This window comes from Medicago sativa, chromosome 4, assembly GCF_051527215.1.
Source record: "Medicago sativa cultivar Bolivia chromosome 4, Bolivia_mono, whole genome shotgun sequence".
NCBI classification, from domain to species: Eukaryota; Viridiplantae; Streptophyta; class Magnoliopsida; order Fabales; family Fabaceae; genus Medicago; species Medicago sativa.
The window spans coordinates 13,495,038-13,510,207 of NC_140752.1; the positions used below are offsets into that span (position 1 = coordinate 13,495,038).

Consider the following 15,170-nt stretch of genomic DNA (forward strand, 5'->3'; position numbering starts at 1 on the left):
GTGGGACCCGTTTAAGAACTCGCAATTGAGTGTCTCTATTGTGGATGCTCTTAGTCACTCTAATGTGCGTGGCTATACGACTTGATAAATATCTTTGTGCGTGGCTATACGACTTGATAAATATCTTTGTGCAAGTAGCTTGATGTAGAAACTATAAATATCTGTGCAAGTAGCTTGATGTAGAAACTATATTTGAAATGAATGATTATAGATGACCCGGACTCCACTTTGGTGCCATTAATGGCACCAATGGCACCATACCATTGCATCTCCACCACACACACACACACACATATCACACACACATCCCCACACACATCCACACACATCAACGGCCAGGATTGGTTCTATGGCACCAATGGCACCATTGCTATGGCACTGAAGTATTTCCCGAGATGACCCAACACATGAGTATACAAATTTAACTTTATCAACCATTCATTATTGAGTATACAGATTTAATTTAATTTTTACAAAAAATTCATCTATTACATTTATTCATTCACAACTCGAGGCCCTCTCAAAAAAAAAAAAAAAACTCGAGGCTGGAGTCGGTGATTATTCATTTTTTTTTTAACAATAGCTTATTAAGTGTAAATATTATTTGAAAGATAAATGCAAGTACTTCCCTTTTTTTTGTGGTGTTTGGGTTTGAACATTGGACCTTGCATATATTATGCATTGTCCTTACCAACTGAGTAACTGAGTTAAGCGACGTACTTCCTTTTTTATGACTGATACTACACAGATAGAAATTACATATGACTATAAGAAGGTGGCGCCTCATGCCTTTGTGCATTTTACTTTGCCGGATTCTGCTACCGAGGCCCTCAATGTTGCAGGCCGCTGTGACCTAATTTTGAATGGTAAGGTGTTAAAGGTCATCAGTGGGCCACAAAATCCAAACTTCCTGAACCAAAGGAGGCGAAATGAAGCTCCTTTTAAGATGTCGGATGTAATCGTCGAAATTGGGACTTTGGTTAGCCTAGCGGACTTTACTGTTTCTTGGAGAGGGTGCGATAAAGAGGTAAACTTTCTTGTGGACCCTTTTGACAAAATTTGCAAGATTTGTGTCAATAGGGATACTGTGTTCTCATTCAAAGGAATAGGTAAACAAGCAGTGATAAAATGTGATTTTAAGGTGGGATTCTTGATTAGAGACATAGAGGAGATCCAAAGATATGATGATACATCACATCTTGTTGTTTTATTACGTCTAGCTTCATCACCGTTGGTTTTGTACAGAACTGCCGATGACGACATTGATGAATCGGTCACAATTGATTTGTTAGACGATGACGATCCTTGGATCAGGACCACAGACTTTACCCCCAGTGCAGCCATTGGACGATGCAATTATTATAGAATATCAATCCCACCTCATCATGGTGCCAAACTGAACAAGGCATTGGAATATTTGAGACGCCAAAGAGTGCCACGGATTCCGCTTAACCGGCCACCTAAGATACAAAATGAACCTGATTTTGGGGTTCCCATGTCAGATGCTTTCTTCTACATAGATTCTCAGAAGGACATTTCTTTTGATATAATGTTCTTGATTAATGCAATTGTACACAGAGGAATATTCAATCATTATAGTTTATCAAACAAGTTTTTTGAATTGCTGAAAAATCAATCTAAGGATGTCAATGTGGCTGCTCTGAAGCACATATGTACTTACAAGCACCCACTGTTTGATGCAGCTAAGAGACTAGAAGCAGTCCAAAAATGGTTGCTCAGAAATCCAAAGTTTTATCAGATCTCCAAGCAGCTCGATGATGTTATGGAGGTTAGAAGGCTAGTTGTTACTCCAACAAAAGCCTATTGTATATCACCAGAAGTTGAATTGTCCAATAGAGTCCTCAGAAGATTTAGGGACGTTTCAGACCGATTCTTGAGAGTCACCTTTATGGATGAAGGACAACAAACACTTAATAATTATGCTCTTAACTATTATGTTGCTCCTATTGTGAAGGAAATCACATCAAACTCCTTCCCACAGAAGACGAGAATATATAAAAGGGTGAAGACAATCCTGGAAGACGGGTTTTACTTTTGTGGCCGAAAATATTCATTTTTAGCCTTTTCATCCAATCAACTTAGAGATCGTTCTGCTTGGTTTTTTGTTGAGGACAAGGACATAACTTGTGATGTTATAAGAAATTGGATGGGTAGGTTTAATCAGAAGAATTATTGAGAATGTTGTGATGAATTGTGTTGTTTATGATCAATCCGGTTCGGATCTGGTGTTAGCATTACTCACGGAAACCATTTTCACTGCAAAATGGTTTTGGAGTCTAACTCACGGAAATCATTTTCACTGCAAAATGGTTTTGGAGTACAACTCACGGAAACCATTTTCACTGCAAAATGGTTTTGGAGTACAACTCACAGAAACCATTTCCACAACAAAATGGTTTTGAAACCAACTCACAGAAACCATAGCCATAGCAAAACCATTAGACAATTATTTTGGTTTCTCATAGAAGACTATCAAAACCATTAAACCATAATTATGGTTTCAGTAATAATTTCAGTGTATAACATCTTAATCATTATTCAAAACCATCTAACAATAATAATTTCATTAAAAACCATTACACAATTATCTTGGTTTCACATACATGATTATCAAAACCATTATACCATAATTATGGTTTCAGTAATAATTTCAGTGTATAACATGTTAAACAACATTCCAGTAAAGAAACTCAGAATCCATACTCATTTCTCTCTCTAACTCATAAAAAGCTCTCATCTCTCTCTATAAAACAAAGAAACAGCACCTCCGACGAGACTCTTTTTTTTTTTATTTCCGAATTAAAATTTCAATTTTTTTCGTTGTTAGGTTTCATCTTGAAGCGTGATTATGAAGGTATTTTGTTTTACATCATCGTTGTTAGCTTATTTGTGCAAAACAACTTATTTTGTGCAAAATAGCTGTTTTGCACAAATAAGCTGTTTTGTATAAATAAGTTGTTTTGAATAAGCTGTTTTGCACAAATATGCTATTTTGTATAAATAAGTTGTTTCGAATAAGCTGTTTTGTATAAATAAGCTGTTTTGAATAAGCTCTTTTGCACAAATAAGCTGTTTTGTATAAATAAGTTGTTTTGAATAAGTTGTTTTGCACAAATAAGCTATTTTGTATAAATAAGTTGTTTCGAATAAGCTGTTTTGCATAAATAAGTTGTTTTGAATAAGTTGTTTTTTAAAATGAAATCGGAATAAGCTGTTTTGTATAAATAAGCTGTTTTGAATAAGCTGTTTTGCACAAATAAGTTGTTTTGCATAAATAAGCCGTTTTGAATAAGCGGTTTTAAAAAAAGTGATCCTAATAAGTTGTTTCGAATAAGCTGTTTTGCATAAATAAGCAGTTTTGAATAAGTTGCCCAAATAATTCTTTTCAATTAGAGGGCTTTAATTTAGTGGGCTTGGTGGGGGCTTTTTTAAGTGGACTTTGAAATTTAGGGCTCTATTGACACCTCTACTTATTAAAATTAAGCTTTCACTTGGGGTGTAGAAAGCAATTATGTTGGGTGTAGAAAGCAATTATGCACGGTACATAAGGATCTCCTTATGCACCATAACCAGGGCCGTCCCTGAGAATTCGGAGGCTCGGCTCTGGGAATGAAAAGAGGTCAGTGATAAAATCAAAACGTATTTTTTTTAAAAGAGCAATGTTCTATTTATATTTTTTAAAAGATAAATACAACGTGCCGTATATATGCGTTACACCCATAGGTGAAAATAACTACCGTATACATGAGGAATCCCCACCTAACACCAAAAGCAAGAGGAATATTAAACCTGCACAAAACAATCAAAAGTCATGCGCTGTTTGCACCCCCTTTATTGCAGGATAGTATACTACTGGGTATATTTTTTTTTTTGAGGCCCATCCTTGGGGGAGGCCCAGCTCGGTTGAGCTGTTTGCACCCCCTCAAGGCCAGCCCTGACCATAACCACACCCTTTTGTATGTATTCTCAAACTTTATAATTATTAATAAATCATTATTGGTGATCAATATAATGAATAAATAGTGATTTTGGTTTCTGGTACCCAAAACGACCCACATTACATGTGATTAACTTGTTACATAATCATCTATTATATATTTTTTTCAACTCTTTTAAATCTCAAATTCATATCAAAATATAGATTGTGTTTCAAAATACTCCATCCAATGATCCCATTAGATTTTATTTATTGACATAATCACTTACACGTTATTAGGAAATTATTGAGTGGTTGTGCAATCCACCCTCTGCCATGTGCGACCATAAGAAAAATAACCATTTGTAATTGTCTAACCACAATAAAAGAAGACAACTAATGGAAACAACTTAGAATTTAGCTATAAATAAATGAGTCTTCCCAAGACATTTCTTTTTCAAAGCATGCTGTTATGACCATTTTTTTCTTATATGCCAAAAATCCAAAATGATATAGATTTTGGATCTAATCCAATATATGAAAAATAAAAATGGTGGACCATACGAATATGGTTTCTCTTAAAGACAGTACACAGATTCAACAACAATGAAGACAAAACTGATAAATAAATTCACATGACTCCCATGTTGTTGCTGCTGAAATGTTTTCAGCTTTGTTCCATGATTAAAATAAAGATATGTATATTTTATTTTGTCTAGCATACATTCATAGAAAGATTATTAGTAAATCGTATCAATCTTTCTAAGCTAAATATCACTCGTATTGTAGAGTAACAATATTTTGGTGTCTGTAAAGAAGGGTAACAATGGAAACATATTCTTTCTTCACTTTCGCGGACCATACTTGATAAATAGTATTCAAATAAATATTTTTTTTATTGAAATATAATGATATAAAATTATTTATAGATCTATTTTATAATTTATTTTGAGATGTTGGTTGAAGTTATTTCGTGCTTATTAAGTAGTAACATTGAAAGAAAACTACAAAATAAAGATGCGTACATGCGGATCCTTTTGTTGGACTGAATTCGAATCTAGGACCTTTGGTTAAGTTGGAAAAAAATTGTTTATTATCTCATTCAAATGCTCTTCGACATATGTGGCACCCTTATAAGCACTAAAAATGGACTTTAGTGAGAATGCAATTAGATTCCCTAGTAGATTCCCTATGCTGAATTTGATACATGTAGTTATTAAAGGTCATTTGACTATGTTTACACCTAAATAGGTCTTGTTGCCTAGGGTGAGAGACCTTAATAGGTCTCCTACCGGTGCATGACCTTTTAAAACCACTAGATTCATCAAGCACATTAGATTGTACTATAAGTAAAATACACTTGATTATTTTTATTTGTCTCCCACTAGTTGAGTTATATGAGACAGCCACAACATCCGTGCTTCCATTCCAATCCCTCTCAAATCACTGTTCATTCACCCCTTCCAATCTCATTCTCCACCTCTGTTTTTTTTTTCTCCACAATATCAATAATATTCACTGTTCTAGTTCAATCTAACATATATTAAACTAATTGTCCATGTGTCTGAAAAATTAGTGCCAAGATATGGCATGAACTTAAAGAAGGATTCACACTTTCATAAATAAATTGAAAAATAAAAGAACAAATCTTTGATATCCAATAAAGAACAAAGCAATAACAAGATTCACACTTTTATATACACTTAAGAGAAAATATTACATCTGCAATCAAGAACACACCCCATAAAAATTACTGCCAAAAAGCAAATCTTTCAACAATTAAAGAGAGCATTTTTCTTCATCCCACATTGTTTGGTGCAGATTTTTCAACATCCCCTCCATTCAAGCATGTTTCTTGCCACTAGACCATCAATGATCCAAGCTCCTTTGTTGTTGATTGCTGCAGATCTGAATTGTCCAGAGAGAAAGAAAAATGCAAAGGTGATAGGAGAGAGACAATGATGATGAAATAAAAGAAATTATTGAGTGTTGATAGCATATAGTAAGACTCATAGACTTTTATAATCCAAAGGTTGATCAATCCTTATCTAATGGTTCACATTCATTTTTACCAAAAAACAAAAAAAAATATGTCTCCTACCGTAGGAGACCTATTCAAGTCTCCCACCAGAGACGGAGCCGTAAAAATTGGTAGATAGACGATTAAAGATGTGAGTTTCTCTTCCATCAATGAAATGTTAGGCGAAAGTTATGACAATCGAACTAAGGATAGCCAATTATTTCTCAAGTCTACTGACTAGTACGTGGGTCGTAAAGACATTAGGTTGAGCTAAAGCTCGATAGAACGAGGCAATGGGACACTAAACTCACACTCGCTGTTTATAGTGCCATTGACCGCAAAAAGTGATGAGTAACGAGACCCATTTTGAGGAAGGGTTGCACAATATAGGCATTATAAACAAATCATGCCCTGAAGTGGAAAGCTGAGAGCCAAACATGAGACAACACATATCCCTCAACAAGCAAAAATCACGCACACTACATGTGAGAGTTACGGAGCAATACTAGACAAAGTAGGCCACTCGTTTTGACCAATAAGAATGGATAAATACCTACTTCGTACAACATATTATACACAATCAACAAACACACAAGCTACTTTGCCTATTTTTACCCCTTTACGATTATTCCTTTATCTTTATTTACATGTATTTCTTAGTATATTAACAAAAATCCAAAAACAATAGTTCTTAATGCTCTACTTAAGCGCAATTAAGGAACTGACATTTAAGGAATAAAATTCTTCAATATAATGCGACAACCGAAGAATTATATTGAAGAATTTTCTCAATCCAAACATAATCAATTGAAATTAAAGCAAACTTAAATAGAGAATGAGCAACAACATTTTCAATTATTCAAACATGAGAAACTAAAAACGAAAAAAATCAAATAACCAAGATTCTTGAATCATTAATCATGAAACCAAAGTAAAAATCATCATCGATAGACGACTTCAAAGTCTTGACTACATTAGGAGAATTACCTTCTCGATAATATTTCAAAAACCCATATTACTGGCAAATTGACTGGAATTCAATTCCCTCAATATATTGCACCCTTTTAAAATTTTCAAATACAATAATGATTTCTTGACTAAAATAACCATAATTATTGTACATCTAAACAAAGTTAAGTTCTTAAGTACCTTAAAGGTTGGTTGGATACTGTTACGCCCTAACTAAAATTTGTTTAATATTTAAATTTATTTTTAAAATAAATTAATATAAAAATATGATATGGCGTTGATTGATTGAATGAGATGTATATATGTACCCAACTAAACTAAATAAGTACCATTGTGTTCAAACAAAAAACTATAATTATTGTACATCTGTTTTATATATTCATTCAAATAGTTTTCATTTTTAAAATTGGACTTTTAAGTCCCTTAAGTACTACATGTTATAATTTGGTCCCAACCTATCTTTTTCTAATAGTTGTATTTTCTATTCATAATTAAAATTGGGATAATAAATATCACTTTTGGGAAGAAAAAAACATCTTTTAGGGTAAAACATCACTATTTTTTGTATATACTTATATGATACTTGAAAACCAAAATGTTCAATTTTAAAAACAACAAGTAAATAATAAGTTCTCGAGAGCATGATAAATGATGAATGCAATGATATCCATCTAGTTTGTCTGTGTATGTACCACTCATACAATCATTAAATATCATATCATATTTTTATTTTTATTTATTTTAAAATAAGCATAAATGTAAAACAAATTTTGTATTATTTTTATTTATTTTAAATAAGCATAAAAGTTAAAAAAAAAATTGTATAGAGGGTACCCGTATCCAACCAAACTCTAAGGTACCTAAAAATTCACCAAAAATAAATTACTTTCAATTTTTGAATTCAATATTAATTAATTTTTTTTCATTTTACACTTCAATTAATAATTTTATTTACATGACTCCCAATTTAATATCTCCTATTTTTTACATTTATAGTAAAAATAATACTACCCCCGTCCCTAATTATAAGACCCTTTTGAGATTTTTTTTCCCTTTTTATAAGAATCCTTTGATATTTTCAATTACATTAATTATTTCGTTACCAACATACCGTTATTTATTTTGCATTTTTTTCTTCAATCAACAATAAATACTATGTTGAAAACACAAACTAACTCTCTCTCGTAAGGATAAAATTGTAAAAATAATAGTAATTAAATACAAATTTAATACTAATACCAACTTTCTTAATTCCCGTAATTTTTGCAAAATGGTCCTATATTTAAGGACGGAAGTAGTACATCAATACATGATAAAAAATACTTTATTTATAAACATGATAGAACGTTATTCTAGTTAGTTCATATATAAGTCATGGAAGGGTTTGTGAATTGGTCAACTGAGTTAGTGATTTTCGGATGGACAGAGTAAGTGGATGCCTACCAATAGCAGCATAAATGCATTCTATCACAAGTAGTGGGGTCAATATTTTGTATTGAATAATAGGCCTAAATTTCATTATCCCATTTAAGAAGCTACCAAAAAGTCAACAAATTAGAAAGGTCGACAGAATACCGCGTAGAATGCAATAAAAATAATGGTTTTCATCAACTAAACATTGCTTAATTTTTCTTTCTTTTTCTGAGAAAATATCATTGTAGAAAAATCAAGCTATGACTTTTTGAGTTATTACAATTATTATGATAAGACATAGTTTACTTTGAATGGTGCAACGTTTGATGTTTCATGAGTCTGCAACTTCATGATATCAATATATGTTCCTTCAATTCTTCTTCTATCTTGTGTGGTTGTAACTAAGAGTAAAGACCAATGGGAATTACATTGGTTTCATTTCTTTCTTTTATTCTCTTTTACTGCATATATATCAATATTCAAATCTCGTTTGTCTCTGGAATATGTCTTGATAATCAACAATCATTGCTGCTCCAATTAAAGAACAATCTCACTTTCAGTCCAGAGAGTTCTAGCAAACTAAAATCGTGGAATTCAGGCATTGATTGTTGTAATTGGAATGGTATAGATTGTGACAATAACGGATTGGTTATTGGTCTTGATCTGAGTGGAGAGTCAATTTCTGGTGGATTTGATAATAGAAGTAGTCTTTTTAGTCTTCAAAGTCTTCAGAAATTGAACTTGGCTTCTAACAATTTCAATTCTGTTATTCCATCAGGATTCAACAAATTGGTGATGTTGAGTTATCTGAATTTGTCATATGCTGGATTTCAAGGTGAGATTCCAATTGAGATTTCTCAGCTTACAAGGTTGGTTACTCTTGATCTCTCTTCTAATAGCTATTTATTAGGACAAGGGCTGAAACTTGAGAAACCAAATTTACAGAAGTTTGTCCAAAATCTCAGTAGTACTAGGCAATTGTATTTGGATGGTGTTAGTATAACAGCTCAAGGACAAGAATGGTGCAATGCTTTGTCGTCGCTACGTGACCTCCAAGAACTAAGCATGTCATACTGCAATTTATCAGGACCCCTTGATTCTTCCCTGACAAAACTTGAGAATCTATCACTGATTGTTCTCGATGGGAACAACTTTTCGTCCCCGATGCCAGACAAATTTGCCAATTTCAAAAACCTGACCACCCTCAGTCTTGCATATTGTGGATTGACTGGAAAATTTCCACAGAAGATCTTCAAAATTGGAACATTGTCAGTTATTGACTTATCCTTCAACTACAATCTCCATGGTTCATTTCCAGAATTTCCACCGCATGGATCCCTCCAAACCTTAAGGGTAAGTAACACAAGCTTCTCTGGAGCATTTCCGTACACCATTGGTAACATGAGACACTTATCTGAATTGATTCTTTCTAATTGTAAATTTAATGGAACACTTCCCAGTTCACTGTCAGACCTTACAAAACTTAGTTACTTGGATTTGTCATCTAATAGATTCACAGGTCCAATGCCATCATTTGGCATGGCAAAAAACCTTACCCACCTAGACCTTTCTCATAATCGTTTAAGTGGTGTAATTCCGTCATCTTCTCACTTTGAAGGACTTCACAATCTTGTCAGCATCGACTTGAGTTATAATTTCATCAAAGGAAGCATTCCTTCATCCCTTTTTACACTTGCGTTACTGCAAAAGATTCGGCTTTCATTCAACAAATTTAGCAGACTTGACGAATTCCCAATCACGTCTTCTCCCATATTAAACACCCTTGATTTAAGCAGCAATGATCTATCAGGGCCTTTTCCAATGCCTATCTTTCATCTCCATTCACTCTCTATCCTCAAGCTTTCTTCTAACAGGTTGAATGGGTCATTGCAGCTAAATGATTTTTTGGAGCTAAGAAATTTAACTGCACTAGACCTTTCATACAACAACTTATCAATCAATGTGAATGTTGAAAATGCTGATCATACTTCCTTTTCCAATATTAGTACTCTAAACTTGGCATCCTGCAACCTGAAAACTTTCCCTAGTTTCTTGAAAAACAAATCCAAACTAACCATTCTTGACCTTTCGAATAATCAAATTCAAGGAATAGTGCCCAACTGGATATGGAAGCTACAAAATCTTCAAAGCCTTAATGTTTCTCACAATATGCTCACTGATTTGGAAGGCCCTTTGCAAAATCTCACTTCCAACCTGATAGCCCTTGACCTTCATAACAACCAATTGAAAGGTCCAATTCCTGTTTTTCCTGAATATGCTTCTTACTTGGATTACTCAATGAACAAATTTGAATCTGATATTCCATATGATATCGGTAACTACCTGAATTTCACAACTTTTCTCTCGCTCTCAAATAATACTTTACAAGGCACTATCCCTCATTCCCTCTGCATTGCTTCAAATCTTCAAGTGCTTGATATTTCAATTAATAGGATTTCTGGAAAAATTCCCTCATGTCTAATGACAATGACTCAAACCCTTGTGGTATTAAATCTGAGGATGAACAATCTCACTGGCACTATCCCTGATGTGTTTCCAGCTTCTTGTGTTCTAAGGACTCTTGATCTACAAAAGAATAACTTAGAAGGGCAGATTCCAAAATCTCTTGTGAATTGCTCAACACTAGAAGTGCTAGACCTTGCAAACAACAACATCATTGGCAAATTTCCATGCTTATTGAAGAACATATCCACAATCCGTGTCATAATCTTGCGCAAAAACAAATTCCATGGTTCCATCGGATGTCCAAAAACCAATGGAACTTGGCACAGGCTTCAAATAGTTGATCTAGCCTTTAACAACTTCAGCGGTAAACTACCTGGAAAATGCTTCGCAACATGGGAGGAAATGATGTCTGATGAAAACCAAACTGATTCCATGGTAAATCACATCCGATTTCAGGTTCTTAAATATGGTCAAATATATTATCAGGATTCAGTGACAGTTACGAGCAAAGGTCAACAGATGGAGTACGTTAAAATTCTAACGGTCTTCACCGCCATCGACTTCTCGTCCAACCATTTTGAAGGAGAAATACCAAAACAGTTATTTGACTTTAAAGCACTCTATGTGCTCAACTTGTCAAACAATGCACTTACTGGCCAAATTCCATCGTCCATTGGAAATCTGAAGCAGCTTGAGTCCTTAGATCTATCAAACAATTCACTGGAAGGAGAAATTCCCATAGCGATTTCAACTCTTTCTTTCTTATCATTCTTGAACCTCTCTTTTAATCATCTCTCAGGAAAAATCCCAACAGGTACACAAATTCAATCATTTCCAGAAACTTCTTTCATTGGTAATGAAAAACTATATGGCCCTCCTTTGACAAAATACAACAGCATTAATGCAAGTCAACCGACAACAGAATCTGCCATGAAATTTGATTGGCAGTATGTATCCACCGGAATTGGTTTCGGAGTTGGAGCTGGACTGGTTTTCGCACCATTGATGTTTTGGGAGAGAGGCAAGAAATGGAGCAATGGCATCATTGACAAAATTCTCATGGCAATTCTTCCATTATTTGGATTGGTTTATACTCCAATTGATGATGATGAAGAAGATGACACAAAAGAAGACCCAAATATGACAGATGACAGTGAATACAATGAAGAAGAAGATTATTGGAGTTATCCAAGATTGTATTGTGTGTTTTGTTCCAAATTTGACAACAATAAGAAAAAGGTTATTCATGATCCCAATTGCACATGCTTTCACTCATCACCAGGTTCAAATTCAACAGATTATTCAGATTCATATTCTTATTAGTCACATACAAAAGATGAAAATTTGATATTCTATTTTTGCTTTTTTTTTCCTTGTCATTAGTCTTTTCCTCTGAATGCATACATGTATATGTATTGTATATTGTATATAAACACACAAAATCATTCAAATTATGGTAATCTATGAAGCACTGACACAAACACATGATACGACACTATAACAAACATGTAGATACCGATAAAAAATTGAAATTTTTTTTTGAATTAGTGTAACTACATGTGTCAGTGTCGTGTCGGCGTCTGACCTCAACATGTGTCAGACACGGTCACGCCTTTAATCTGAAGTGTCAGTGCTACATAAGCGGCAATCAAGCAATGAGAAATAAAAGAGTAATAATGTACACCCTGATGTTGTAAACTGTAATGATAAAAAAAAGGTTAAATGTTCAGTCAGGATTTTTATCAAACATTTTGTAGGCATATCCATAATTATACTACGACTATACTTAGTGGCATAAAAGCTAAAAAATAGATAAGTGCAAATAATATTTGTACCCTTTTGAAGATTCTCAAATCACACATGAGAAATTTGAATTCAAAGGAAACTTGGCAGTTAAGTAAGTGGTGATGATTTTGTTCCTGGTATTGAGTCACTTGATGACAGACACACAAGAGCGTCTTTTTTGAAATGGGCAGTTATATTTATTGCTATCCGCACCTATATTTTACTTAAGTACACCCTTTCTTCAGTTTTTTTTTTTTTTTTTTTTTTTTTTTTTTTAAGTTTACTCCTTTGCTTTTTTTTCTTTTCTGGTTACACTCCTTTAGTATTTAGAAGTTGATTTCATTTATATATATTATATATGTAAAATGTTGTCAATCAATCATAATCATCGAAGTATCACAAAAGTTTGTTTTATCATAATCACTTCTAAAATCATATACAAAAGATTGATTGCAATTTGTTAAGTGCAAACCTCTTTACAATAAAAATGCATGTGTTTGGTTGAGTTGCACGTTTAGTGGCGAAAAACCCGAGTTTGCAAATTCACTAAAACAAAGTTGCCGTGATTTTCAAAAGCTAGATTCTTACCGCTTTTGCAAAATAAAAGATCAATTAAAAAATAATAAACCAAAATGATTTTTTTTTTAAAGCTATAGAACTAAAGTAAAACAAATAAAGCAAAATATCTAACTTTTTTTTGACTCAAACAAAATATCTAATTAAAAATTCCAAAGGTTAAGAAATCAAAATTAAATTGATCAAAGTAAGATAAGTAGATAACATTTCATTTTCATTCACAATCATGCATGTTCAAGATTGTTTCTTTCTCCTTTCCACTTGTCTTGTTACTACAAGATCCTTGAATTTCGTCAAGAGCTAGAACAATCAAAATCCTCGACGTGTAGCAACACGTGTTATGCCCTTAAGACATTGCTCTCACACATCAAATTCCTCACGACACACTTTGCCACATGTCACAAACCTAACAATTTTTCCCTTAAATCCACACCCCATAAATCACCACTTTCAATTCTCACCTTTTCTTCCCATAATAACGCAAAATCACACACCACCATCATCACAAAGAAACAAGAAAAAACACTCAAGAAAAACAACAAATGGCTAGTGATGGAAGTGAAGTGTTCAAGTTGGTGTCACCAGCAATAGCAAACGAAGGAAAGCTACCAAGACAATTCACTGATGAAGGACAAGGGGCAAAGAAAAACATATCACCACCTTTAGAATGGTACAACATACCAGAGGGGACAAAATCTCTTGCACTTGTTGTGGAGGATATTGATACACCCGACCCAGAAAGTCCGCTTATACCGTGGACATGCTGGGTCGTGGTGAATATTCCTCCGACAATTAAGGGATTGCCAGAGGGGTTCTCTGGAAAAGAAGAGGAGATGGGTGGTGAGTATGCTGGGATTAAAGAAGGGACCAATGATTGGAAACAACCTGGTTGGCGTGGTCCGAGGTTGCCTACACATGGTCATAGGTTGGAGTTTAAGCTCTATGCCTTGGATGATGAACTTCATCTGGGTAATAAGGTATATACATTTTTTTGTTAATTTTATGTTTTCTATATCATTGTTTGTTGAATTTTTTTTTTCTTCTATATAAAAAAGAATATAAATATATGAATCATAAGAATATTTTAGTATGAGTGTGTTGTATAAAAAATAACAATGAAATTGGTTCATGTATGATATCATGTGACATGTTTGTTTCATATTATAGCTTCTAAATGCATATAAACTAAACTCATTTGAGTTGGTTTGGTGGTGTTGACTGAATTGTGTTTCTCTTAAAGTTTTATGTTCAATTCTCTCCCGTATTAATTTTGATAGATAAATAATTTGTATAGACTAATTTAACTTATCATATAAACCAGAGTAACTTGTTTGAAAGTGGATTTTTTTTTTCTCTTCTTTAATTTGGTGAATTAATTGCAGGTGACTAAGGAGAAAACCTTGGAGGCCAAGGAAGGGCACGTGCTAGGAGAAGCGACTTTGATTGCTATATTCTAAATAATATTGTGATGATATTGTGATGTAAAAGTTTGAACTATTACTAGTATACAATGTCTTTTGACAGATGTACCATTTTGAATCCAATGAGAGAAGAGCTTCATTTAATCCCTTTACACTATAGATTTGTCTTATTTGCAGATTAGAAGACAATTTCTTGATTGAAACTTCAACCGAAGTGAATTATGTTTTTTAGGCAAATAATTACCGAGTAGATACAATATTTCTTCAATATTGTAAAATTACAAAATAGCTTTTTCTTTAACAAGCTAAAATGAAATTATATTAAGAATATTAATCAAACATTCTTACCAGCATAAGATGTATCAAACAGAAGCTTTACAGTTCGATACATTGAACACATGACAAAAACAAAATCTGCTAGCCACCAACCTTAAACCTTTAGATAAATTTGCAATTTTAGACTTCAACCACCCGAAAGAAATAAGCTTAACCTGTCTATCAGTTGTGTTGTAGATTTTTCCTTATTATTTAAAATTCGATCATTTCTTTCATTTTAAAGGACCTATTTTAAAGGACCTAAACA

General features: G+C 33.4%; 2 protein-coding genes and 1 pseudogene across 3 annotated transcripts; all 3 read left to right on the forward strand.

Moving 5' to 3' along the window:
• The first annotated feature begins 730 nt into the window (after positions 1–730).
• Positions 731–2,260, forward strand: LOC146926484 (RNA-dependent RNA polymerase 6 pseudogene; annotated as a pseudogene). Its single transcript, XR_015034137.1, has one exon. The product of XR_015034137.1 is annotated as an RNA-dependent RNA polymerase 6 pseudogene (transcript).
• A 6,283-nt stretch (positions 2,261–8,543) lies between these two features.
• Positions 8,544–12,256, forward strand: LOC146926485 (receptor-like protein 6). The gene has a single exon (XM_085758823.1). It carries the CDS (start codon positions 8,757–8,759, stop codon positions 12,126–12,128), a length of 3,372 nt encoding a protein of 1,123 aa, XP_085614949.1. The 5' UTR covers positions 8,544–8,756; the 3' UTR covers positions 12,129–12,256.
• Positions 12,257–13,636: 1,380 nt separating this feature from the next.
• Positions 13,637–14,739, forward strand: LOC146926486 (uncharacterized). The gene is made up of 2 exons (XM_085758824.1): positions 13,637–14,143; positions 14,549–14,739. The coding sequence occupies exons 1-2, from the start codon at positions 13,709–13,711 to the stop codon at positions 14,621–14,623; spliced, it is 510 nt and encodes a 169-aa protein (XP_085614950.1). The 5' UTR covers positions 13,637–13,708; the 3' UTR covers positions 14,624–14,739.
• Positions 14,740–15,170: the final 431 nt, after the last annotated feature.